The sequence below is a fragment of the Hesperophylax consimilis genome, chromosome 4 (assembly GCF_061612785.1).
Source record: "Hesperophylax consimilis isolate HC1 chromosome 4, BYU_Hcon_1.0, whole genome shotgun sequence".
NCBI lineage: Eukaryota > Metazoa > Arthropoda > Insecta > Trichoptera > Limnephilidae > Hesperophylax > Hesperophylax consimilis.
This window is the reverse complement of record NC_142839.1, coordinates 15,546,380-15,573,780: the sequence shown is the minus strand read 5'-3', so window position 1 is coordinate 15,573,780 and position 27,401 is coordinate 15,546,380. Positions and strand designations below refer to the sequence as shown.

At 33.0% G+C, this 27,401-nt stretch overlaps 2 protein-coding genes across 3 annotated transcripts in view; both read left to right on the top strand.

Moving 5' to 3' along the window:
- The window catches only part of Ziz (dedicator of cytokinesis protein Ziz), a 71,036-nt gene extending 65,552 nt beyond the window's left edge, over positions 1-5,484 (top strand). For both annotated transcript variants that reach the window (XM_089651414.1, XM_089651415.1), the window contains exons 29-32: positions 2,349-2,562; positions 3,631-3,796; positions 3,969-4,094; positions 4,948-5,484. In XM_089651414.1, the coding sequence (XP_089507540.1) occupies positions 2,349-2,562; positions 3,631-3,796; positions 3,969-4,094; positions 4,948-5,164 (723 nt within the window). In that variant the 3' untranslated portion in view covers positions 5,165-5,484. The remainder of the gene's footprint in view (positions 1-2,348; positions 2,563-3,630; positions 3,797-3,968; positions 4,095-4,947) is intronic.
- A 9,224-nt stretch (positions 5,485-14,708) lies between these two features.
- LOC149424280 (protein phosphatase 1L) lies at positions 14,709-20,783 on the top strand. Its single transcript, XM_089631258.1, has 2 exons — positions 14,709-15,816; positions 17,305-20,783. Exons 1-2 carry the CDS (start codon positions 14,806-14,808, stop codon positions 17,683-17,685), a joined length of 1,392 nt encoding a protein of 463 aa, XP_089487384.1. The 5' UTR covers positions 14,709-14,805; the 3' UTR covers positions 17,686-20,783.
- Positions 20,784-27,401: the final 6,618 nt, after the last annotated feature.

Genomic DNA, 27,401 nt, shown 5'->3' with positions numbered 1-27,401 from the left:
CATGTGCAATATATTAATTCTATTGAAAAAAATATCAAATGCGATCCCAAATCTTTCTGGAAGTATATCTCGTCCAGAAGAAGTGATGGCGGGTTTGTTGACCATGTTACTTGGAATAATCAGTCTTTCTCAGGAGCAGATATTCCAGAAGCATTTGCAGACTATTTTAAATCAACTTATAGTAAGGAAGCTGCGGACTTGAAATCTTTTATACCTGGAAAAAATACGCCAACAAAAGCACAGAATGTTGATATTCAAAATATTACAAACACTGACATCACCGCTGCTGTTAAAAAATTAAAATCCAAAACTTCTTTTGGACCGGATCTTATTCCGTCATTCGTGTTAAAGGGATGCTTTGAGCCCTTATTAACACCTCTCGCGTATATTTATAATCTCTCACTTAACTCCGGAATATTCCCAGACCTGTGGAAAATCTCTAAAGTTACACCGTTACATAAAACTGGTGATAAGGCTTCAGTCTCTAATTATAGACCAGTGGCGATCCTATCCTCTCCAGCCAAGTTGTTTGAACTAATAATTCATAAATGCATTTATACCCAAGTTGAACCCTTTATAATTGACCAGCAACACGGTTTTAGGTCTGGCAGATCTACTGTGTCTAATCTAATGGTTTTTACGGAGTACATATCTCAAGCTCTTGATAGTAACAATCAAGTAGATGTATCATACAATGACTTCGCAAAAGCCTTTGACTCAGTAGATCCGCTTATTCTCCTAAATAAACTCGACCAATTTGGATTTTCAGCGAAACTTCTATGTCTATTTGTAAGTTATTTCTCAAATAGACAACAATACGTAACTTATGATATTTTCCACTCTTCCAACTTCATCACAAACTCTGGAGTTCCACAGGGGTCGAATCTTGGACCCTTACTTTTCTCGCTATTTATCAATGACATTTACCATTGCATAAAATTTTCCAAGTTTCTCTTATTCGCGGATGACATGAAACTATTCCTTTTAATAAAATCTTTGGAAAATTGTTTGCAGCTACAAAGTGATATAAATTCTATCGTCGAATGGAGTCATACCAATAAATTAGGGTTAAAGAAATGCTCCATTATGTGCTACACCAAGGCAAACAAAACGATTTACTATAACCACAAAATGTCTTATTCATCTCTTCAGCACATTGTTATTTCAAGAGATTTGGGAATCGCATTTGATACGCACTTAACATTTCACGTCCACATAGAAACGATATGCAACAAAGCTTTAAGAATGCTAGGATTTGTGCTAAGCAACTCCAGACATTTTTGCAGCTCGGCCGCGATTCGTGTGCTATACTATAGTTTAGTACGTAGCATTTTGGAAAGTGGTTCTGTAATATGGGGACCAATGGATTTAACTTACTCTCAAATGATAGAGAAAGTACAAAAGAAGTTTCTGAGATATTTATATCTTAGAGACTTCGGATATTATCCCTGGTTATATCCATCAGCCTTTTTGTCCGGCATGCTGGGTATTAATAGCCTCACCGATAGAAGGAAAACTGCTTTGCTGATAACAGCATATAAACTTCTAAATGGTAACGTCTGTATTCCCGATATTATAGAAAAATTTGAGTTTTATGTCCCCGACAATTATACAAGAGCGCGCAGGCACAGAACCTTTGTCGTTCCAAAATGCAGAACCAACTTACCATTAGTAATGCCGCTCGGAAAAATGATTATGTTACTAAATTACCTGTCCCCTGATATAGATATTTTCCAACTTAATATTCACCAGTTCAAAAACGCTATTATTACTTAATAAATTAAAATAAAATGTATGTTTATTATTGGTTATGTATAACTGTAAATGTGCATTTAAAATAAAATAAATAAATAAATATTTTTTATTGAGAATCCATCACCTGATCCTTATGAGGATGTGGGTTTATAATTAAATAAGAAATGAGTTAATTCACATTTGGTAGTAAGTTTCATAGAGACGTGGTTTAAATTCGTTGAATCCACCTAGATTTTTCCCTTTATCCCATAATTTTAGGTTCTATAAATTTAGCAAATTATCGACAAGCAACCACTCAAAACGTTTTGCAAACTTGCCATAATTTGCCAAAAATCGCTCGAGTGATTAACTCGATAGACGCGACTGTCCCAAATGAGATCACAAAATTGGAATTCTTTTGATCAATATTAGTTAGACCTTATTATTTATTTATTTCACCATGTCAGTGATATCCCTTCAAGGTTATATTTATAATTAATGTGATAATAATATTTTGCCTAGATTGGCCTATGTTGAGAAGATTCATAAGATCTTTGTTCTTGTTTTATTGTTATATCTATTATATTATTAAATTAATATTGTAAAATTTTCAGGTTGTTGTGAGTGACCTAGACGAGCGGTTTGCCTACATCCAAGTGACATCTGTCCAGCCCCATTTCGACTGTTCCGAGTTGTCTCAAGAGCGCATAACAGAGTTTGATAAGAACCACGATGTGAGGAGATTTATGTACGAGACTCCGTTCACTAAAGATGGCCGAGCCCGGGGCAATGTAGAAGATCAGTGGAAAAGGAAAACTATTCTTACAAGTATGTTATTTCTTCTTTAAAGTTTGTTAATAACTATTATTTATGTATGAGACTCCATTCACTAGAGATGGCTATAGTGTGTTTGAGCCCGGGGCAATGTAGGAAATCAGTGAAAAAGGAAAACTATTCTTACATCTCCTTATCTCTTCTTTAAAGTATGCTAATCTTCCGTTATTGTTAATGACTATTCTTTTTGCATGGAGCATTCACTAGAGATGGATGTATTATGGTCGAGCCGGGTCAATGTAGAAAATCAGTGAAAAGGAAAACCAGTCTTACAAGTTTATCTCTTCTTTAAAGTATGCTAATCTTCCGTTATTGTTAATGACTATTATTTATGTTCATGTTAATAACCAGTGGATTGAATTCAAAATGAGTTATGAGTAATAATGCTGCCCTTACAAATCATGTTATTGTAAACCATATTCTTTAAAAATGATAGATTAAGTTTAGATGGAAATTAATAATTTATTTATACCTCTGTGGTCCAGCGGTTAAAATCCTCGACTGCGAATCTGGAGATTGGGTTTTCAAAATCCCGGCGTGTGCAAATAATTTTTATTACTGCATTTAATAATAATACATATTTGGATGATTTACATAGCCTTAAGGGTGCTGGTATGATTTGTTTCCTGCAAAGTGGAAGATACTCTCAGTATCACCCTAGTGAAAGATCACGATTCAGAATCGAAATGTTGCTTGAAATGTTTGGCGACCAGATCTGAATATCCAGGTATTTATCAATCAGTAGCTGAGTTGGCATTGCGTCTGGGTCCTGCCCAGGCGTCGTGAGTTCAATTCCTCGACTGGCTAAATCCTCCATCACAACACAAGCAAAATTTTCCGCTTACTGTGATGGCAGTAGGAGATTTTCAAATATTATTATCAGGTTATTTGTAACCCGGTAATGTTTGTTTAACTTAAAAAGAAAAAAAAAAAAAATTATTATAACATACCCCAATCGGAGATCTCATATTTCCACAGGTTCCGGACACTTTGGAGCAGTTAGAACTCTTGTGCGGTATTCCCATAAATAAATTTAAAAAATGTTTTTTTTATACTTTTCAGCTGAGTCTTCATTCCCTTACGTCAAGAAACGTATAATGGTTGTAGACACGAGTATTGAAGAGAAAGGGCCCATTGAAGTAGCATTTGAAGAAATGCAGAATCGAGTAACAGAGCTGAACGAGATTGTCAATGCCAAAACGTGTGATGCCAAAAAACTACAACTCAAGTAAGATTCTCAATATCCTACTTATGTTCATTTTGTATCCCTTATGAAATAAACCACCGGGCAAGCCTTCGCCTCCCTAAAGTATCTGAACTTATTGAATAACAGAAGAATTTAAATTACCCTAACGCTTTCGTAAAATAAGTTGACTAATATATTTTAAATTATACTACAGATTGCAAGGCAGCATATGCGTTCAAGTAAATGCTGGTCCATTGGCGTATGCTTCGGTGTTCTTGGAGCCAACTTTATCAAAGATGTACCCAGACGATAAAGTTAAACAACTTCAGGATGTTTTTCGGTAAGTATTATTAAAAAATATTCGCAGCTTAGGAATTAAATACTTAAAAACAATACAAAAAGTCTCTTCCCCTCTATGTTTCAAGTGTACAATTCTATTTTATAAAACTTGTGCCTTGTACTGATTGCTTCACACACTTTGTCTCACATCTTTAACCTCTTAAACGCCGGCGTATCCATATAGATATGTTTAAAATATCATTTCTCTGAATATAACTAGCTGTTTTGGGGAAACTACACAGGATAGATTATATCTATCATGCTAAGCATAAAGAGTACAAGTCAAAAACAACGTCTTTTCAGGTGAACCATATCAAACAATTTATAAACTTAATATATACATCTATTGAGTGATTGATTGATGATGAAGTAACTGTGAAAATGCCTGTTTTTGACTGTAAAATATTTTTTATTTTGATACCAGATGAAAATATTGTCCCAAAAGTTGAAATAATAAAAAATAAAATAATCAAATTTTTTTTTTTTTTTTTTAAACTTTTTTTATTCACTATACCTAGCATTGTAGACATACATTTTTTATAAATATGTATATACATGTCATCTGGTAAGAATGTACAATTTACAAAAACATTAAGTCATGATGAAAATAGAATTAGATGACGCACTGCGAAAATCTTGCAGCGGAACACCAAGAGTTAAACCGACAAAAAAAAGTTTTCCAAATGTCTTAATCTAAATTATTGGTCATTTTGTATCCGATGGCGCTCATATCAGCTTATATTTCCAGTTGCATTTGAAATAGAATACGAAATAAGTTATTATTTAAATTTTAGTTTTAAAAGACCTCACCATCATACATTGTTTATTTTTACTTCCTTTTTTCCCTTTTGCAGAGATTTCATTAAAGTTTGTCACACTGCATTGAAAATAAACAGCAAGCTCATCTCATCAGACCAGTTTGAATACCAAGAAGCTTTGGAAGATAACTATCACAAGTTTTGTGATTCTCTATCGCAATTGACCGGGGAAAATATGCGGAAGATGCAAAATGGAAGCCTCACTCCTCGAACTACCGTCAGTGGGGCACAAGTGGATTCCAGCACCGCTTGATAAGTCTTCATTACTAGGATTATAATCAACATAATATATGTACCTACTATTATTAGTGTCTGTATTATGTACATGATAACCAATCTGGGGAAAAAAACAGGATATTTATTTATTAATTTATCACATCATTATCATAGGAAAACTTACTTAAGGGGAAACATAACATGCGTTATAATATACTTCATAGATGGCATTAATTTAATTATATTATGAAAATACACTTTTTGCCGGTTAAGCTTTAAAATATTAAAATTAATAATTATTTGTTTGCTCCCGTGCATACGTAATATGAATTAATAGTTTTATCCGAATAAAAACTCTTCTCGTTCTTTCAAGAAAGGTATACAGATACAATATTGGATTGAATCATCGATGCAATTTTATATTTGTATGCCTTTTTTTAATGAATTAAGTTTGTATACTGACAAAACTATTTATTCATATTTATATTGCGTATGTGCGGGCACAAACAAATAATTCATCTTAATATTTTAAAGCATAACTTGTAAAAAGTATATTTTCATAAAATAATTAAATTAGCGCCATCTATGAACGCGTAGATAATAATGAACATTACGTTTAACCTTAAGAAATACTTTATAGGATTTTGTTTCTCATTATATGTAAAATTAGATATTTGCATTATAGGTTGGAAGGATTTTATCCATTTTAACCACATTATAAACAATACAAGTGGACTCGCACAATACATATTAGTGAAATTTTTAACCTAAAAAGTCAGAAGTCAGAGCTTGGTATACACACATGCTCAATAATGGCTAACCATGCAACTGATAAGGATTTACATTATTACATATACGCGTACCATTAAAGCAAGGCTCCGTAGAGGCAGGGAGTGATACTGTTGCTCATTTTATAAACTAAGCGTAGCATTATAAATAAATACGGTTTTGTAATACGGGACATTGTTCACCAGTATTATTATATTCCAGTCAGAATGCACGGTTATTTTATATTATTACAAATTTAATATTCCTACCAATAAAGTAGTCAATGCCCTGTATGCCAGTAAATTAATTTTTAATATTGTAATTTATTGAAGTAGAATATGATAATGTAGATTTGATATTAATCAGGTAGTTAGTGATAATACCGATAGTCTTTTTTACATTTGATAAATATAATATATATACCTACTCCAAAACAAAGTTAGTTCACTGTAGAGAATAATATTAATGAAGTACCTAATAGTATTTATTATTGTGGCAAAAAATACAAATTCAATACATTTTCAACTCCATATTTTTTTGTTGCAATTAATTACATGAAAAATAAATTAATTTCATGCAATTTTTATTTCACCCCTAAGGCTAATTTTTACGGTTTTTGGAACAGACAGTTATTATCTTTTGAGCCAATTTGTTCGATTTTGGTAACAGCTCATATGGTCTGATAGAAATCGTTTTGTCTCCCTTACCATCTCCTGTCATAGTGAGAAATATGATTTAAACAGTGTTGGAAAGATAAACTAAGACATTTTATATTCAAATCTAGAAGCTAACCATACAATAATTGAAATGTACACCTCTGTGAAATTAAAAGTTCCGACCGCAATTTGAGAAAAATTTAAGAAACTTTGTGAATTTTTAATTAATTATTTTTATATGCAACGACAAAAAAGTGGGATGACAGTAATATTTATAATAGATTTGTCTGATAGAATGTGGTTTTTTTTTTGTTATCTGTAATTTTAGTTCAGTGTTTAGACGAAAATACATAAAGTCAGCCATTTTTTAAACTTTTTTATGTTTGCATTCAAAATTTGAATGTATCAAAACTTATATGTATATTTTTCTAATAATAAAATTTGAAACCGTGTTTCAACACCTTTTTTTATCACAGTTTTTATTTTTCAGATACATTCAGAAATATGTATTACCTTTATTTGGTTTTTTATTGCAAAACGGAAATACAATCAAATTCTCCGACCAACTGACAGCGTCTTTAACCTTTCCGGGAGTATGGACGCGAATGAACGACGGTACACACTTTCGCCAAAGGAGTATGGACGCCTATGGACGACAGGGGTCGCGTATTCATATTCGATGCATATTCTGTAAATATGCACCGAATTGCCATCTATGGGCATATTCCTATGACTTTACACCAATTTTAAATGTATCTTACATCATTATCGACAGAGATATCGGCTGTTATTTATTTTGCATACTATCATAAAATTTAATCAAAAAATATATATCTTTATTTATGTAAAAAAAACTCACTCCCCAGAGCACAGCCAGAATTACGTAACTTACTCCCGGAAAGGTTAAGAAATATAATAGTCAATATGCCGGAGGCTTGAGGGGTTAAATTACATGTTTAATAATTTTTTTGAAACATCTCTTTGTTTACTTTAAATATGATACCATGACAATGCGGGCTGTGCTTGCTTACCCAATGTAAATGCAATTTACTGAGCCAAAGTTGACAAAAGTTGGATATGAAAAAGTTGCATACTGTCAACTGTGTCCAAATGCTATATGTACTAGATTGCCATGGTTGTAATAATTTGTGATTGTTTTGTATTTTATAATGTAATAATGTCTCTATTTCGTTGCTGTTGGTTTGAGTTGAGAAGAGTTTTGACATAATCTTTATGTATAATTTCACATTTTTATTCTATTATTATTATGTTGTACAAATTAAATTATAATTATTTTTAATTTGTTTACGCTATGTGTATATATTTTTTATAATTTATATGAATATAATAACAGTTTTGATCCATTGCAGTTTTAACCACTAACTTTCAATTTTAATGTTTTGTGAATTTATCATAGTTATTAGTACTGACTGTTTTTCAATGTATAAATTTCTTTCTTATAATTTTAAGAAAATACTTGACAATTAAGTATAGAACTATTATTTTTCCGTCCCAATGAACGAGGTTTAAGATAGTATCATAATATCTTTCCCTCTGATAACGGCATAATCCGTAATTTTTACAATTTTACTACTGAAAGATTTTCATTTTTAAACTACCTTTGTGTGCTCAATTAGCCAAAAACATGGTCATCAAATATACAAACCTAGTACTTTACTTGTTATATATTTGTTATACAGACAGCGCTGCCATCTCAGTTAAATCGACTTGTAGTTTGATTTTATCACATTAAATGCTGCAATCTGTAACTGTAATCTCATTTTCATAAACATTCATTAAGAAGTATCTAAGACTTATGAGGAGTATGAAAAAGAAAAGTTTGGTTAGGATAGGTTCCTTCACCCTCATTGAAAAAATTAACAATGTTAGTAGGTATATAGTTTTGTTTCTTTGTGAACAAAGAACAGCTCTACTCTGAACCACAAAAGTTGATTGTGATTATGAATCCACCCGTGCCACTGACAGCACATTGCTGTGGATAAGTAGTTCAAATGCGTTCATTATATTTTGTAATAAAACTAATTGTTTTGGTTCTATGTGTTCTTATTGTGAACTTGTATGATATTATTATGTTTTATTTTTTTTAGTATGATTATTGTGAAAAAAGAATTAACTGCTCCTGCTTACAATAGTCATTTAGATCTTATTGAGAGTAATTATTGATTTCCAAAATTCCCGTAGATTCTAAGGCGGAGTTTTAATCCCGAAATTGCCAAATTCATTGTCATATTTCAAGCTCAGCTTTAAAAGCGGCGCCATTAAAATTGCCATTAATCTTTAAAAGTGAAACCATTTTACCGTATATTTTATTAGTATGAATATTGTTTTTTTATATACTACTGTAAAGTGGAAGAGCTAAATTGGTAATTGCATATAATTCAACACTCCAGCGCTACGCACTGTACATGTTAGTTTTCAAGGAGATGTATGTTTGTCAAAAAGAGTGCTACATGACACCCTTGCTAACCTATTCTTCTGCAAATTCTATGACCTCAGTGGTTTAACAGGTGGTGGTTTTCATTCAATTATTGTTACCCTGTGACACGAGAGTACACATTTATAGCGAAAATTTGACTCATTCAACGCTATTCACTTACACTTTTGCATCAACTGTGTTTACCGTTTTGGAGCAGCTTTATAATAATCCACAATAGAAAATGAATACAACAATATGTAACCAACATAATTTCTATGTACGAAGTTTTATAAATAATAGATTCCGCTTTTTAAATTTATTGTACAATCCAAATATTGGTTCATAGGTCAATTAAATTTGTTTCTGTGAAAAAACAAAATGCTTTTTTTGTTTATGACTACCCCATATATATGTCTACTGAATTACTGCCGAATAACTCAAAACTCCCTTAGCGCAGCGCACTCCCGTCCTTCCTAACTAAAATACCTTTACTGAGACTTGTTTTGCATGGACTTAAGATCGGAATTTGTCCCAATTAAATGGAATGGCATCCCAGATAACCGAAGTAAATTAGTACAGTGGAACCCCGTTAATTCGAACCCCGATAATTCGAAAAAACGCGTAATTCGAAATTTTCGCAGAAAAAATTTCCGCTGAAAAATTTTTTCATACAAAACTTTTTTTTAATTCGAAATTCGTTAATTCGTAATTCGAAATTTATTTTTGTCCGCGCACGAAAATTTGTTCGTGTAATTCTAAAAAAATTGTTTTTTGCGAAAATAAATCATAATATTTCGTAAATCTGAATCTAAAAGTCAGCCGTGGCGGTAAAACGCCGAAAAATGTATTTTTACGTGGTTATACATCGTCCTAATTAGTATTATTATTTTGTAAATCTGAATCAATTTACACTGGAATGTCGTATTTTTTCAAATTTATTTCGAATATCCGAGTTTAAAGGGCCGAGAAAATACATTTTACGCGGATATATGTCGTAGTTTTACGAGTTTACGCCAAATATCTGCATTTAAAGGGTCGGCCGCGACTCGGCTGCGTAATTTCGATTTACGCGTAAATATATCGTATTTCATCACCGCGACGGAAATCCGCCGCGAAATTTCAATTTACGCGGAAATATATCGTATTTTTACTAACTTTACTTCGACTATCCGCGTTGAAAAAATACGGCGCGACGGAAATCGGCCGAAAAATTTCGATCCATGCCGAAATATGACATATTTTTACGAATTTACTTCAAATATCTGAACTTAAAAGGCCGGCCGCGACGAACAACTGCCGACAAAATTCGATTTACGCGGAAATATATCATATTTTTACGAATTTATTTCGAATATCCGAGAATTTGAAGAGCCGGCCGCGACGGAATACGGCCGCGAATTCTCGTTTTACGCGGAAATATATCGTATTTTTACGAATTCAAATTCAGATATTTTAAATAAAGGGCCGGCCGCGACAGAAAATTACCGCGAAATCTCGATTTACGCGGTAATATATCGTATTTTTACGAATATCTCAATTTAAAGGGTAGGCCGCGACCGAAATCGGCAGCGAAATCTCGATTTACGCGTAAATATATAGCATTTTTATGAATTTATTTCGAATATCTGAATTTGAAGAGCCGGCCGCGACGAAATACGGCCGCGAATCCTCGTTTCACGCGGAAATATATCGTGTTTTTACGAATTCAAATTCAGATATTTGAAATAAAGGGCCGGCCTTGACGGAAAATTACCGTGAAATCTCGATTTACGCGGAAATATATCGTATTTTTACGAATATCTCAATTTAAAGGGTAGGCCGCGACCGAAATCGGCAGCAAAATCTCGATTTACGCGTAAATATATAGCATTTTTACGAATTTATTGCGAATATCTGAATTTAAAGGGCCGGCCGCTACGGTAATCGACCGCGAAAATAAAGAAAGAATTGGTATTAATATGAATTTACCACTAAAATACCACCCGGATTTGAAGAGGCGGCCGAGAAAATCGATTTTCGGCGTTTTTTTTTTTTTTTTTTCATAAAATTTCGAATTACGTGGGAATTCGTTAATTCGAAATTTGATTTTTGATGTCCGCTGGATTTCGAATTAACGAGGTTCTACTGTATTAGTTTCTTTTTTTGGTTTATGTTCCTTCGGTTTTGGCCTAAATAACCGGCTGCTCTGATAAACCATGTACCAATTAAGCGGAATCAACTATATTTAGACCAGTGGTACACAACCCATCTTGTGCAACCCATTTCTAACCACTAGTACTCCATGCGGCCCACAAAGGACTGAAAAAACAGTAATGCCGCCTGCCTGCTAAGTAGGTTGTGCATCACTGATTTAGATTTACATTGTTCAAATGTCTCGAGAAACTCCGCACACGTCAATTAGTGTGTGCGTCATTACAACGTTCAAGCTCAGTGTAAATCAGTTGTTATTATGCTGGCCCAGTGCTTGAATGAATCAAAAAAAAAAAAGTGCAAATTCGGTTTTTGACTACCTAATCTAGTTTTAAAGTTATAGTGTGTTGAACACGGGTGACAGAGCTTTCCAAGTTTACATGTCCGAGTTATCCAAGCCATCACTGTCCAAGGCGGGCAGTGAATGTGTTATCAGAATAATAATTACTTTTTATTTATTTTTCGGAATAACTTTATTGAGTAAAATCTCAAATTGTAATATTTAAATATTGAAGACAATATTAGTGATTTCTAAACGAAAATCTGAAACAGAAAAATCAGAAATGGAAACGGTCACATCTGGGACTCGAACCCAGGACCCTTGTCTTTCCGGGAAAGTGCTCTACCAACTGAGCTAATGGGACCCTATTCCCCTCGGTCACTTTTAACTGTATCATACTTCGAATAAGAACTACTAACATTGTCTTCATTTTTTTTCTTTTTTTTCACGGCACATTTTTATTGGCAACTATCTTTATGTATGATCGCAAGATTCAACCCGAACTAAATGCAATCCAGACAGCGTCTTTTTAGATAAACCTATCTTATTTTTTAATGTGCGACATCTGTTGACTTTTCTGCAAGTCTAGAATGAATATTTATTTTTCGGAATAACTTTATTGAGTAAAACCTCAAATTATAATATTTAAATATTGAAGACAATATTAGTGATTTCTAAACGAAAATCTGAAACAGAAAAATCAGAAAAGGAAACGGTCACATCTGAAATCGGAAAAAAAATGAAGACAATGTTAGTAGTTCTTATTCGAAGTATGATACAGTTAAAAGTGACCGAGGGGAATAGGGTCCCATTAGCTCAGTTGGTAGAGCGCTGTCCCGGAAAGACAAGGGTCCTGGGTTCGAGTCCCAGATGTGACCGTTTCCTTTTCTGATTTTTCTGTTTCAGATTTTCGTTTAGAAATCACTAATATTGTCTTCAATATTTTAATAATTACTTTATACCGTAATGTTGCTACTTGTATTGAAAACATCTAGATTCTCAGCAAGAACATTTAAACCTCAAGAGTAATATCCATCTCTCGGTATTTGAATGTCATTTAATGTCAATTTAACATAATAATGTTTACCAAGTTGATAGTTAATTATATAATATACTTATAATTATAAAGTACCTATAATACATTTATTTTGGCCTCTGTATTTTTAGTTTTGGTAAAGTTTCCTTACTCCGCTTACTTCTTAACCCTTGGGGCCGGAGCCCTGCATTTGCAGTATTGAAGAATCGTGCCCATGCACAGTACGAAGCACTGCCATTGCAGTGTCGACCATATACATTAATTTTGCCTTCAGACCTCTACTGGGTTAGTTAAAGACAAAAACAAAAATGTCACTTTATTAAATACGGTATTGTCGACGTGTTGGCTTTAACAAAAAAATATTTTTATTTATTGAAATTTCTAGCCGGCCCCTATGGGCCCCCTCCACACCAGAGGGGGGTAGTAAGTTGCTTTTTTTTACATTCTCTATAATTTAGGTAATTCTAAAAAAACTATTTGGTAATCGATCTGCATAAAAATTTATCCTGCTGCTATTTTTAAGATATTAAATAATATCTTTAGAATCCCGATGAAATTACTCTCCCCTCCTTCGCGGCCGGATCCCTATTCCTTTTTTTATATTCCTTGACGCAAGTGCTGATGTAGCAAGTGAATTTTACTAAGTAGGGCTACAATAATGTCTTTCGAGTTTCGCTCGTTTGATCGTTTTGCATTACTTAATGATTGACTGTTGGGCGAAGGTAAGCGATGTCCGGTTAAAACGGTAAGGATAAAAAAAATAGTTGCTAAATCTGAGTGTTACCGGATAGGCAAAAGGAAGACACAATTGCTCCACGATATATGGGAGACCCTAGTGACCCCTTCGGGTGATATGTGATTTTTACCTTCAGGTACTTGAAGGTTAATTATTACAATACACAACTATTTACTTTAGGGTAGGTGTTAAAAGATGAAGTTTAATTTTTTTTAGTCAAAGTTCAAAGTTTCCAGTGTCAAAAGATGTTTTCCCTCAATGTTGGATTTTGTTAGTATGAAGTGAAGTTTGCCAAAAGGTTCCGCTTCAATCTAAATACGCACGAATTATGTAAATAACCCAAATTAATAACCTAATTTGTGCATGTTTTTCCATCTTCCCTGGTGTAAATAGTTGTTTCTTGTACAAATTCAGTTGAAACAAAGTGTTACTTCAATAATTTGGGCTTATTTAGCAGTAAGTGAAGTAAAGAAACTTTATCTTAATTTTTTTCATAGTACCTAATTTATTTATTTACAGCTTTTACAAATAAAAACCATTGTCTTTATCTTGAATACTTTTTGTTTGATTGGGCCTGATTGCCTGTTCTTGTTTCCACCCTATTCCTTCAAAAATAGTTGTACAGATCTATACACAGTTTGATAATAAATTGTAAAAAACCAAAACATATTTTTTTCCTCCAAAATTTTTACCTAAATTTTTGTTACGCGGTATTGCAACTTGAGATTACGCCGATTTGAAGTATCACCGAAGATAACAAGTTTTTATTATTGTTTTGCTTTCTGTGGATGTTTCTCAAATAGTTTTTATTTTATAAAATTACTTCTTTATAGACAAGCATAGTACTCGTAGTTTACATTCCTGAAATTTACAACAATATTATTTGCACCATATCTTTTATCAAAGTAATGTAAATAATTAGTTGTGTTGAGTAGAGGTCCCAAAAAATTTTCTAGTAAATTTTTCAATCTCCCCCTCACGAGGGTTGAAACTGATAGCACTTTTTTAAAGTTGTAACCTTTTACCTTTGAACCACCTTGGTGTTGCCATTTAATGCAGCTCCCTCCATTTTTGTAAGTATGTATTTATATAATGTTTAATTATTTACTAATAAAATCAATTATTATAATCACAATAATAAACCACTTTCCACAGCCTCTACCTCAACCCGCCTCACAACGTTGCCAACCGGGTAGCGATATAGTTCTCTTGTCTTTACGCAGTGCAGAGAAGAACGCTCTTGTGAGGTGTCACATAAAAAATACTCTACTATTTGAATATCTATTTTACAAATTAATTCAATCAGTAATGTCGATACTGTTCCATGAAATTCTTTGAATTTCGAAAAAACATTTTTTTTTAAATATTGTCTGTTGTTTTTAACCCACTATTTAAAATTGACTCAGAGACCGACCCGCTAGACTGTTTGTCTATGTTTCTATTGTTTTGGTTTTGTCCACTTTTGACGTAAGGTGCCGTACGGACGTATGGACTGATTTATGCGTATGGATAGTTCTCAGTTCTTACCAAAAATTTACCGATAATATTAACTGTGTTTTTATCACGGAAAGTGATATGGAAGACGAATTAGAAGACAGATTGTTCTATCAAACCTACCTTTCCCACATGAAGCTGTTATCAAGATTTTCATTCGGCATATCGATGAACCACCCTCTAAGCTATTTATGGAAAATAATACGTGTGTACTTATTACGGTCGGAAGTAATAATTTTCAGCTTGGCTTTGTTTATTTTTCTTATGTACATCCAAGCCGTCGATGTATGGAGTCGAACTCTCTTAAGTCGCTTAGGATATGCTGTGGGACGTTCAACTGCCGGTGCACGAAGATTGAAATTGTTGGAACCAGCGGATTCTGACAAACAAAGTTGGGAAATAAAGGAAAGCACCAGTGCCGCCTATGCCCTGAAAGGAAGACGGCCCGGTATGGAAGACAGGTTCATTGTGAATGAAAATATCAATAAAACTGGTGTTTCCTTGTATGCCATATTTGATGGCCACGGAGGCCAATTTGCAGCTGACTATGCAAATGATAAGCTAATAGACATGTTGTATAAAAAAATAATCGCCATCAAAAATGTTATGGCTGGTAAAGCTAATGAAAATCCAGATTTTGAAGCTGAGTTAAATAAAAATGATAAAAAAGTAAATTCGGATGTGGTTGAAAGAAAGAAAAGCTTTAAAAAAATGACTAGTACCACAGACGACTGCACTAAGAAAGATATAACAGATGTAGAGCTTTTGAATAAGTTAAATATGTCTCGCACTGTGACCAGGGAGGTACGCCCATCACCGGTTCCTTCCAAGGTAGCCAGCATTCCTATTTCCAGTTATATTCAGGGTGATAAAATTAACTACGGTCAATTGTTAACTGATGAAGTTTTGGCAGCTGATAGACTGTTAGTTGAAGAAGCCAAGAAAACAATGGATGTTGCCGGCACCACTGCTTTGATTGCAATTCTAGAAGGCAACCTGCTGACTGTGGCTAACGTCGGGGACTCTCGGGGAGTGATGTGTGATGCCAAAGGAAACGTCATTCCTCTCTCTTTCGACCATAAACCTCAGCAGGTAATTATGGCTCAATTTATTTTATTTGTTTCAAATATGTACAAGTGATCAAAATAATGTATGTTGTTGATTTAATATATTGTAGACAAAACATGTCTGATAAACAAATAAAAACTCATAAATAAATCACTAACAGAATGCTAGCATTACGAAATTCAGTAGATTTTAATAAAGGTCTAACAATTTTAACTAAAGAACTCTGAATTTACTACTTAGACTTCATACTAATATATCATGATTATCATATGTATATTGCAACATGTGAGCGTGTACCACAAGTTTGTTACCTTCATAAATATTATGTAATAAGCAATACAAACTGTTAAAAAATAACAATGTTAGCATCACTAAATCCAATTGGATTTTAATTATCTAAAGATATATAGGTTGGGCTGTTTTTAGTGCTTTCCTCCATTTTTAATATTGATTTGGTGTAGGGTAAACAATTTTAATTTTCACACATTTTTAATTACAAATTTTTAACAAATGTAAATACAAAAATCGACAAGACAAAATTTGCACGAGCCGAACCACGAATTACCGGAAAGGAACGAAGCAACCACAACAAACGGTTGCTTCTTGCTTGGTTTCGGCTCGTGTAAATTTTGACCTGTTTATAGGCAGCCTTATAGGTAAAACAGTGATGAGAGTGGAACTGCTTTACCAGCTGCGTTACAGGATCCCATTATTGTATGCGTCACACCTTTTTTTAACAAAGGAGAACCTTTAGAAGCTGTTAATATATCAGTGTCGAAGATCCTGCTATGTAACGAAGAACTACAAATGTTGGGCCGGTCTCGTCACAGTTGTAAATTGCACCAGGCTGCTCAAAAACATAGAGTTTTTTTAGGAAGTATTTCTAATTTTTAGAAGTCTTCAATATTCTCCTTATTTGATGTTACAAAACAGCAAGCTGCTATTTTTTCAGGCAATCTTCAGGTCTAGATCAGTTGCAACATCGTAGTTGCGGCGTTTCCATCCCCACATTTGACGTTTCTTCTTTGCTACTCCTTCATTTCTCTAAGGAGCAATATCATGATCATAAGCTTCTGGTTTACAATAAAATGAAAATAGATTAAAATATCCATATTTGACCCCATGATTCGATAACAAGGAACAGAAATGAGAAAATTTTAGTAGTTTAAAAATTCCAAGCAAAATCATAACCAAACATTTCGGGGCAGGTCACAGAAATCGATGCATTTGCAGTGGTGCCAGGATGTGTACTAAATAGAGAAAGAAACAATGAAACGAACAAACCTACATACAAACACCAAAAGCTCACTGGATAATAGAGGAAGAGCTTTGAAACAATGTATCACCATATTACCTACCTTTGCCCTATATAATGTTTCTGTTTTTTTTTTTTTTTTAATATTAAAAACCGAGTTGAATGAATTCATATTATTAATATTTGAATCATTGTGTTAACCATTTATGTAATAAAATAAACTTATTTTGTAATAGTGGATTTTGGAATGTTCATAGATGAGAGAACAGAAGAGGATCAAGGAAGCCGGGGGTTTCATAGCTTTCAACGGAGTGTGGCGAGTGGCGGGAATCCTCGCCACCTCGCGAGCAATGGGAGACTACCCGCTGAAGGATAAGAAGTTTGTTATTGCCGACCCCGATATCTTAACCTTTGACGTTTCTGACCACAAGCCTTTATTTATTATTTTAGCATCCGACGGTCTCTGGGACACTTTCAGCAACGAGGAAGCGGTCAATTTCATTAAAGAGAGACTCAACGAACCGCATTACGGTGCTAAAAGCCTCACTTTGCAGTCCTATTATAGGGGCTCTCTTGACAACATATCTATCATCGTTATTAACCTTAAAGATAGAGAATACGCAGAAAATGCACTGTAATGTGTCTAGGGACAAATTTTGCATATCAATAATTTTGTATATATACCACAGTCAATATTTTTATACGCAAAATATTTCAGGGTACAAATAATTTTTCTTTAAATTAAGAAATGCCATCCTTTGCTTCGGTTAATGTTGTAAATAATTCTTGGTGCTTGTTTTCCGTGAATGAAAACTCTACAATATGTTTGTTTCAATGTCGGTTTAGGCTGAAATTTTGGTCACCTGACAATTCAGTTTGATCGTCCAACTATACGGGAAAAGACTGAAGTCAAGACAATGGCAGAGTCTCAGATGCAGGACTAAAGTAATTTCTAGGTTTGAGTCCTCGCTTATTGCATACAAGCAGGTTACAGAGCCGGCATTTATTTGTAAAACTTCCCATATAATTCATTCATTCATTAAAATTATTTGTTTATCTTGAGTAAGGATTCAAAGCGATCGAAGCCGTTTTTCCTTTTCAGCTCTTTCAAATCTCCTACGTCTTTGGATGATTTGGCATTTGTTAATTTATTCATTTTAATTGCAAAACTAATTTCGCTGGAATAAATATAAATATTTAATATACCGATTTCATTAAAGCTGTTAACCTAAAAATTGAGATTTACATCCAGTGTTACATTTATCGCACAGTGTTTAGTTTCATGTTTTAGATGATTTAAATGTTAGTCGAAGAAATATATTATTTTAAATATAATTTGAATTATAGTACGGGGGCTAAGGATCACAGGGGCCTAACTACAAAATCGGATGTTTTGAATTAAGCTTTGTTTCGGAATTACATAATTATCCTGTACATACAGCTGTTTAAGAGATACGGTTGGGCATACTGGGAATATCAGTTGGGCATAAGAGCATGCCAATCCTTATTTGCGTTTATCTCAAAACTATGTTTTTGTACATAGGCCCCTCTGATCTTAATTCCTCGAGTAGTGCACATAAAACTGAATTTTAATTATATAGATTCAAATCTTTAAAAAAATGTGATTTCTGTAATCAAGCTAAAAAAAAATATTTTTAAGATTGCACATAATATAAATGAGTTCATAAAAAAATTCTTATGACACAGATGCTCAGATCAGGTAATATTTCAAACACAAACAGACGTAAGTACCTCCCGTTAGAGCGAGGTCTGTACTCAGTGATGTTTTATCTGCTGTATTTCATTTTATTTAATATTATTAACATCATCTCAAAACAATTATTTGGTGTTATTTATGGATGCTTCATTTGAGCGAGGTTTATACACAAGAATGATCTTTTGAAATAAATAATATTATTGACTGGCGAAACAAAATGAAAAAATGCTCTGAGTGTTAAAATTGTAATGCAAATGTTTAATGCTGAATTATAATGATTAACTGTTAGGAGTTCTACCGACCCGAACCCTCTGATATGAAAATATCTGGAGTCGGTGAATTATTTTCCCATTTGATCTCTGGTGAGTTGACGTGTTGTTCTTGTATTGTTTTGTATTTATTTTGCTTATATAATGCACTTGCATAATGTGGATTGACTAGATGATCATTTGTGGAAAAGTGTGTGGAAGGGTTTAGTTTTTCATATGGGGAAGATTTAACCCGGACATAAAGTCGGAAAAATTAATTATTATGTAAGACATATAATTTAATGCTGGCTATATGCATTTTTAGAAAAGTCATTTGGGTTTTTCATATTTTCCACTAAATTCATCACCATGGCAATGTTGTAACTTGCAAACATGTTCCTGCATTCATATTTCTACCCGTACATGGTAATAATTACTTATAGAATAAAAATTTGGTAAGGTCAGTGTGTTTCATTGTATAAAATTTTTGAATCTCCCTAATTTATTATTGTATCATATACGTCCACAAATGAAGATGGCTGTCGCACAAGATTTGGCCGTGCTGTATTTTAATTCATTTTTATTAAATTAACTTTTCCATTATACTCAGGTATATATATAATCAAAATAGATCCTTTTTATATATGTATATTATATTGTGAAAAAATAGGTCAGGCTGTAAACAAAATACGAATCTGAAATTATTTTTAAACATAGAATAAAGAATAACACGAGAAGTGACTTTAAATGGGATGGCGATATACACTTTCAGGCAAGTGTAAGAGAGACAGCACGCTAAAAGGTCTGAACCAAAAGATACTGTAAAGTCAGTGGCACATTTGTTTCCATTAAAATTTGTATTGAAGGTATTTCTAGTTTTCTTCTTTATTCTATGTTTGTAATGATTGATTTCCTACAATGCTGAACTAGTCGCAGCGAAAGCTCGTGTGGGCGTTATCAAAGTTCATCCTCTTACTTCTCACGTGTCTTGTTTGAAAACGTAAAAGACAGAAGATACTAGAACGATGACGTCACATACAATCTCTCGCTTGGACTAGTATAACACTAACAATCCGATTTAATTATATTTTGCCAAATTTAAATGTTCTCAGTAGTACATAAATACAATTCCTGCACCGTTTTACACATTTAAATGATTTGGAAAATCTAAATTCACCGATTCTAGTCACTAAGTGAATTTGTTTTCATATACATAATTAAAATAATATTTGGCTAATTTATATAGCACCGTTTTCGTGAAAAATCACCTCAGGTGCGGTGGTGTCAGATATGCCAGTGTTTCTTATAATTCGCACCAAGTTTTCACGTTTCCAGTGATTTGTGTATTGCATTCATTGTGTTGTTAAAAACTATCATGTTGTAGTTATGTTTGTTTTTTTTATATTGTGTTTTATTTTGTTTTATTTTTGGTTGTGATTTTCGTATTTTATATTAGAAGTTTGTATTTATTATTTATAGCTTCGCTGTGTGCCAAATATTATGACAATTTATTTATTATTTGTTATTTCATTTGTAAAAGTCGCCCACAATTTTTCAATAAAGTGTTAAAAATGATCATTTTTGTTTAGTATAGAACCATCATCATCCATCCCCAAGAGAATTATTATTATCGAGGAAAAGTCAAAATATAGAGAGCAATTATGAATTCAACACCATCAGAACTGGTATTTATAGCTGATCCACATTTTTTATCTATATAAATAGATACATTGTATTTATTCCGCTACAAGCTGCTTGCCCTGGCCGCAACAGGCCACGTCTACAGCATGGTTCAGAAGAAATTAATTATGATGAATTCTCGGTTCCAGAATGTTACCAAATAACTTGTTGGACAACGAAGTGAGTAAACACAAAAAAGAAAATAAACAAATATTTTACATTTTAATTAATATATTTTATAATCAAAAACATAACAGGATTATTCGTGACAGGTAAAAACATGCTTTTTTTGTAAAACAGCGCCATCTGTTGGACGTAAAAGCAACACACGCTATTATATCTCCATCTGCACAGACTGAGCCACACCAAAGCGTGGCGGAGTACAGCGAGTAAATAATAACTGTTCATTCCAGAATGAATGCGACAATACCAATTGCAAATAATTTAGACAGGATTAATTTTCCCATCATTTTCACGACAGAATATTTGTTTCCCACATCTGCAATGTAAAATCCCAAATGAACATATAACAGCCTGGTATATCATAATTTAATGTCCTTCTAAGATTAAAAATTATTTGACCAGAAGGGGTAATCTAGTACCTACCAGTAAACTTCAGCTGCGGCTGATAGTCTGTAATATTTGTGTTTATACTATTTAAAAATAAAACTGATGTGAAGAATAAACCGAAGAAAGTGTTTAACTGCCCACCATCAGGGATCTTGTACTGAGATAGTAGAAACAATAATAATATATACTTGGATGATTTATATAGCATCTTTTTGTGAAAGGAACAAGGCTAGAAATAAAAGCAATAACTAAAAAGCACGTTAAATTTTAGTTATTGTAATCTACTTGGAAGATCCTTCCTAGCATTACAATCAGCACTGAGTTTTCAGCTCCCTATGTACATGTTTTTTAAATCGAATCTTGGAGAAGTCAGAGAGTAAAGGTAGTACATAATATGGTTTCTTATATTAAAGCAATAAGCAGGGCAAAAGGCCTCAGAAAATGTGAGGCACAGGGCACACGATTTTTGTGATGTTATTTGTGTCAGGCATTGAATAGAGGATAACAAATAAATTACTTTTTTTTGTATTTCTTGGGCATTAACTATTTAAAAATTTCTAGACATTTTTGTTTTATTGAGTTTAATTTTCCAATGTACATTTGTTACTTAAATTTAGTTTACTTTGTTACCAGTTTCCACACAACCGTGTCATTAACTAGCAATCTACAGAAAGATTAGATACCACCTAATAAAATCAATGATAATAATCTTAATTACCAATGGCGGAGGATTTTATTCATCAATAATTTTTCCACTTAAGTGTAAAAAATCTTCCATCTGAAGTCAGACCGTCTTTTTATACAAATAATAATATAGGTAAATTTCTAATTAATTTAAAAGACAAAGATGAAAAACTGAGTCATTCCGGTATTTACAAATTAAATTGTAATAATTTTTCATCTTTTTATACCGGTAAGACAACACGTTTTGTTAATATTAGGATAAAAGAACACCTTCGCTGCCTAAATAATAACGGCTTTTCAGAATTCGCTAATCACCTGATTGATAAGGATCATACTTTCTGTCATAGCACCGGCGCTAATATCCTACATAAAAATGGGCATGGTATCAGATTAAATAATTTAGATATCATGTAATTAAAAAAGCCGTAAAAACCAAAAGCAGCTAATATTTGTAAATATCTCAAAGCCAAATATAATATTGAAAATTATATTTGAAATAATTTACAGGCATCTACAATGTCATCGTTTTACTTGGGAATTTTCATGGACCTAACCATAAACCTAGCTCTATGCACTGCACATTAGAGGTGGGCAAAATTGAGAATTAATTCAATCTTGTAACACAATCGATCTTATTCTCATTTTCAAAAGGAATTGAATCTTAATTCCTTATCGTTGGCATTTTTTTCTTAACATTTTACAATCAAATTATTTAATGATAATAAGGTAATAATTAATAATGATGTGCACTTTAAATGATTTAAATATTATAGTGTTTCATAGAAATCTAATTAAATATTATTACGGTACTATGGCGGAGTTTATATGTACTGTGCCCTGTCGCACTAAATCGCGTATCTAGTATCCCGCGTCCCGCGCCGTAATCCAAAAGACTCTTTTCATCGAGTCCCCAGTCAAGGAATTAATGAATTTATTCCGTTTTCAGTTGTGACGTCACGCGTCGTGACACAAATCCTATGTCCCATGTACCGAGTCTGTCCGGACAAGCGCTCAACTCAGTCTCAGGGAATAAGTGAAACAGGACAGAGACAGTGACACTCGAGACTCAAGTTCCCAATTCCCTATTCGTTATAGAGTCCCTTTCCTTACTAGTTACAGGTCCGTCCGCACCGTCTGCAAGAACGCAAGTCATTAAAATCGCAGATAGACACAACACACTTACTAGTCAGAAGTTCCTAATTCATTGCACTATGTCAGCCGTCAATCGGTTCGTCGTTAGTTCCCGCGTGGCTAAACCTTCGATTTAGTACCTAGTCAGGTGAAAACTTTCTACTTCGGAATCTGAATTCTAATAAAAAAGCGAAAGTATCTCCTGTATTCTTCTCCTTTCCACATGCGAAAATAATGCAATACGCTTAGAAACAAAACGATGTTTACGTTATTGTTCTTATAAGTATGTTTTTTTATGTACCTGCCTACTTGTAGAAGTAAAACGAGATCAGTTGACTGTCGAATTGTGGGTGATGATAACAAGTAATTTGTTTTGATTTCTGTATTTTTGTACTGAATTGTATGCCACTCAATTTCAGACTTTCAATCAGTTTTATTTGGCGCATGGATTTAAAATTACCATTGAGGTAAGTACCTGCAAACATTAAAATAAATAAATATAATATATATGTGGTTGAAGCTTATTCCAGGTGAACGGGTCGGATATACAAAAGTGGGATAATAATAATATAGTTCTTATAATTGCTTTAAGAACGTATATCATTGCCCCTAAAATAATATATTTTTATGTAAAGGTTATCTTAACGTACCTACCTTTTGTAGTAAATATATAGATAGTTTTACGAAGAAAGATAATAATAATTTTTATTCTGGGATTCAGTTTGCCAGCAAAAATTTTCTATGCAAAAAAAGAAAAATCTCGTGGGACTTTTTATTTTTGGTATCGTTTAATGATGTTTTACCTTCGTTTTTTTATAGGAAAAAGCAACATATTGAGTAGCCAAGATGTCTTCCAGAAAAAGGATCGGACTATGGTGTTACTTTTCTGAAGTGGAGTGGAGTGGAGTTTTCTCAATGGAGGGATGCATTGCTCCACAATTTAGAAATGGCAGTTAAAAAATAAACATCCGACTATTCCTGTCCAGTTCCAGCGCCCTGCGCCTTCCGTGTCCTTTGCGGCACCCATTTCAACGATTTTATTAGTGACTTGTAAAAATTACTTTTTATTTTTGTTTGTAAAATAACATATTTATTAAAAAGTTTGTAAAATGTTTATTTTGTGGAACGACATATCTTTTTTTACTAAAGTTACTCCAAAGCTTTCCTCGCTTTAAGAACTCTGTGCTATAAAGTGTAAAGCTTACAAATACAGGTTTTCTAAGTAAAGTTATAAATGTACTTCTGCAATGTACAAAATAAATCCAATATTTGATATTTTTTGTGTATTTATTTAAATTGTTTTTTTCAAAACGAACACATTTATGTGAATGTGAAAAAATGGTTCATTATTGCTTTCTTTAAGTTTCCTAAATGTGAGCAATCTAGGTACAAAACCAAAATGAAATGTCGAATCAAGGAATTAAATGAATGAATTTAATGAATTAGTTCACTTGACCAGGTGAATAAGACTGAATTGATTCATTATTGTGAATGAATCTGCCCATGTCTACTGCACATTGCAGTGCGCCTGAAGGTAATGATTTCACTGAACTGCTATTATAGTTGGTCGTATTCTAAGGGTTAGTAATCAATTAGACGTGTCCAGTAGCCTAATTGTAGATCTGTTTCCAATAAACCCTAAAAATTTCCCAGTTCCCCGAGTCAGTTGATGCTTTGTCTCTTCCAATAGATTATTTTAACCCATTAGTATACATACTAGGTCTGTTGGTTTTTTCTCCATTTCTTTTGTATTAATATAAATTTATTCTACTCACTGTTTTGTTATATCTTTATCTCGTTGTCTCCCTCTACATCTGTCTTTTTAAATACAAGCACACATTTTATGCTTCTTGTTTAGTATTAATTTGCACCCTGATGATGTTTGAGCTAAACGAAACCGGTCGGTCAATAAATTAATAAAAAATCGTGGTTAGAGAAAAAATATTTTAGGGAACCAGCACAAATCTAGGGAAATTTCGAACAGAGGCAAAACTTATTTTTACAAATGACAATATTACTTGGATTGCTAATAAACATGTTTGTATTATATTTTGCAACATAAAGTATAAAATAATATTTAATCGTCTAATTTGGTAAAGGTACCTAGTACAAGAAATATTACTTTACGCACATAAAACAATAGCATTTTTTAGGATTCCCAGTAACCAGTAACCCTAAATAATGTTGACGTAAATCAAGCAATGTTTTTTAACATTAACAACTCAACATGATATTATGTTTGGAGGATATATATACAATTAATTATGTACTTTATTAACAAAAAAATAAAACCATTCACGGGAAACAATGAATTTTGAATAATAGCTTCGTCTGACAGAGTAAATAATTACCTATTCTTTGTACCCAAACCTCTATTTACCTGACTGTACGAAATGTACTTCTTGTATGTTTGAAATTATTTAAATTTTATTGATAGAATTTTTTTTTTTTTTTTAAAGAAAGACAAACATTCCCGGGTTACGAATAACCTGACAATATTTGAAAATCTCCTACTACCACCACAGAAAGCTGAAAATGTTGCTTGTGTTGTGATGGAGGACTTAGCCAGCTGAGGAATTGAACACACTACGCCTGAGTGGGACCCAAGCACGATGTCAACTCGGCCACCGACCGGTCAATACAGCAACATTATAGGCCATATAACATGTAATGGCAAAAACCAAAACTCTGCGTAAAGCAGCAAGTTATGGGTCATCTCCAAGTGTGAGACTCCTGCATTTATTGAATAACCAACACCTCTGCCATAGGTCACCCCGAGTCATTGTTTTAGAATAACACAAAACTGTTATGAAACCTTGCTCGATCTATGAATTTTATTCATTATAAATAATAATGCCTTGCGCTGAGCATTATTTGAACATTTATAAAAAAGCCAAACAAATATTTTACCAGAATCACAATTCATTTCATGCAATCTTTTGACATTTTTACTACAGACATAACTACTTTAACTTACATAATCAGAAAGTGCTGAAAGCGTGCTTGACAAAAGTATATCGGGACTGCTTACACATGAGCGTGTCTCATTCTAATCTACCAATAAGCCAGGAGTACCTATGTATATTGCAGGGTGCGTGTTTCCGCTAGCAGTGTCACCAACACCTAAATAAATGGGATGAAAAATAAATACTTTTGCTAATGTAATTTTATAAGTGATATAACAATGAATTAGTTACTTGCGCCAAACTCATTTTTAGTATTATTTTTCAATACCAAAATAATTATAATAATATTGGCTATTTTCGAGTGGGGCATGCAAACAGATTGAATGAGAATCGTTGCTTCCGCTTCACCTTAGCAAAAAAGTTATCAGGACATTTTGACCCGAAATGTCCATAATTTTGAAAGAATTCGATATTTAGAAAACACATTCCTTTATTTATTTATTTATGTATTTAATACAGGAAATATATATTGTACTTTTGTAAAATGTTTTGGCTGTCCAACTAGGAGGAATTCTCGTTTTAGGACCGGTTTGTGTAGGTAATTAGTAAGAAAAATGTTACTTCACTTTTTACATTGTTTATAAAATAAAAAAAAATGTAAATGATTTTTTAATTTTCAACTGCCAATGAACAAATCCTCCCAATTTGTAGACACAAATTTTGACAATTTTTTTGGATTTCATCCATGTAATCGGGTATGAATATTTAAGACAAACTGAGAAGAACAATTATTTATCTTTCCACCAATGAACAATTCACATATCTAAGCATTATAGAAAATAGATAAAGATACTTTTATAATGTATGGACGCCCCGATCGGATCTGTCCTTCAGAGCCTCGAATGGAATATGATGTTTGTGGCTAGTAATGTCCTTCCGAGGCTTGAAAGGTTAAAAACGATATAAATTTTAATACATAACAAAATAAACAAGTGTTCAGCCAATGATAAACAGTGACTCTTGTTTTGATTGTCAAGTGTGCAAAGTTTCTTCAACCGCGGAAAAAAACTGTATTTGCGTAAAAAACGGTTCCATGCTAACTCAACACGGTGACTATTCAACACACTTTTAAAAAGTGATATAAAGTCATTAAAAACGATGAAAAAAAATAAATTTTAAACCTAACCTAACCTACTTAACCCAGTAAATAAAGTTTTTTTTTCATCACTTTCCATAACTTTTTAAATATGTATGTGATGAATTATCATTTTGATGATTTATCCGGTCACCGTAAAAAACAAGGCCTCACCTTTGCGATTTGCATCAAAACTCTGCTAAGGGGTGGGAAAAAAGAATGGGGGTAGTTTTTTGAAATCTCAAAATACAGTGACCTTTATCTTGGTTCGAAGGTTAAGTGT

Excerpts from the sequence above, each read along its gene's own strand:
- LOC149424280 (XM_089631258.1), top strand. The coding sequence starts at position 14,806 with ATGGAAGACGAATTAGAAGACAGATTGTTCTATCAAACCTACCTTTCC. Across the intron at positions 15,817-17,304 it reads TCGACCATAAACCTCAGCAG|ATGAGAGAACAGAAGAGGAT; the intron begins GTAATTATGGCT and ends GAATGTTCATAG.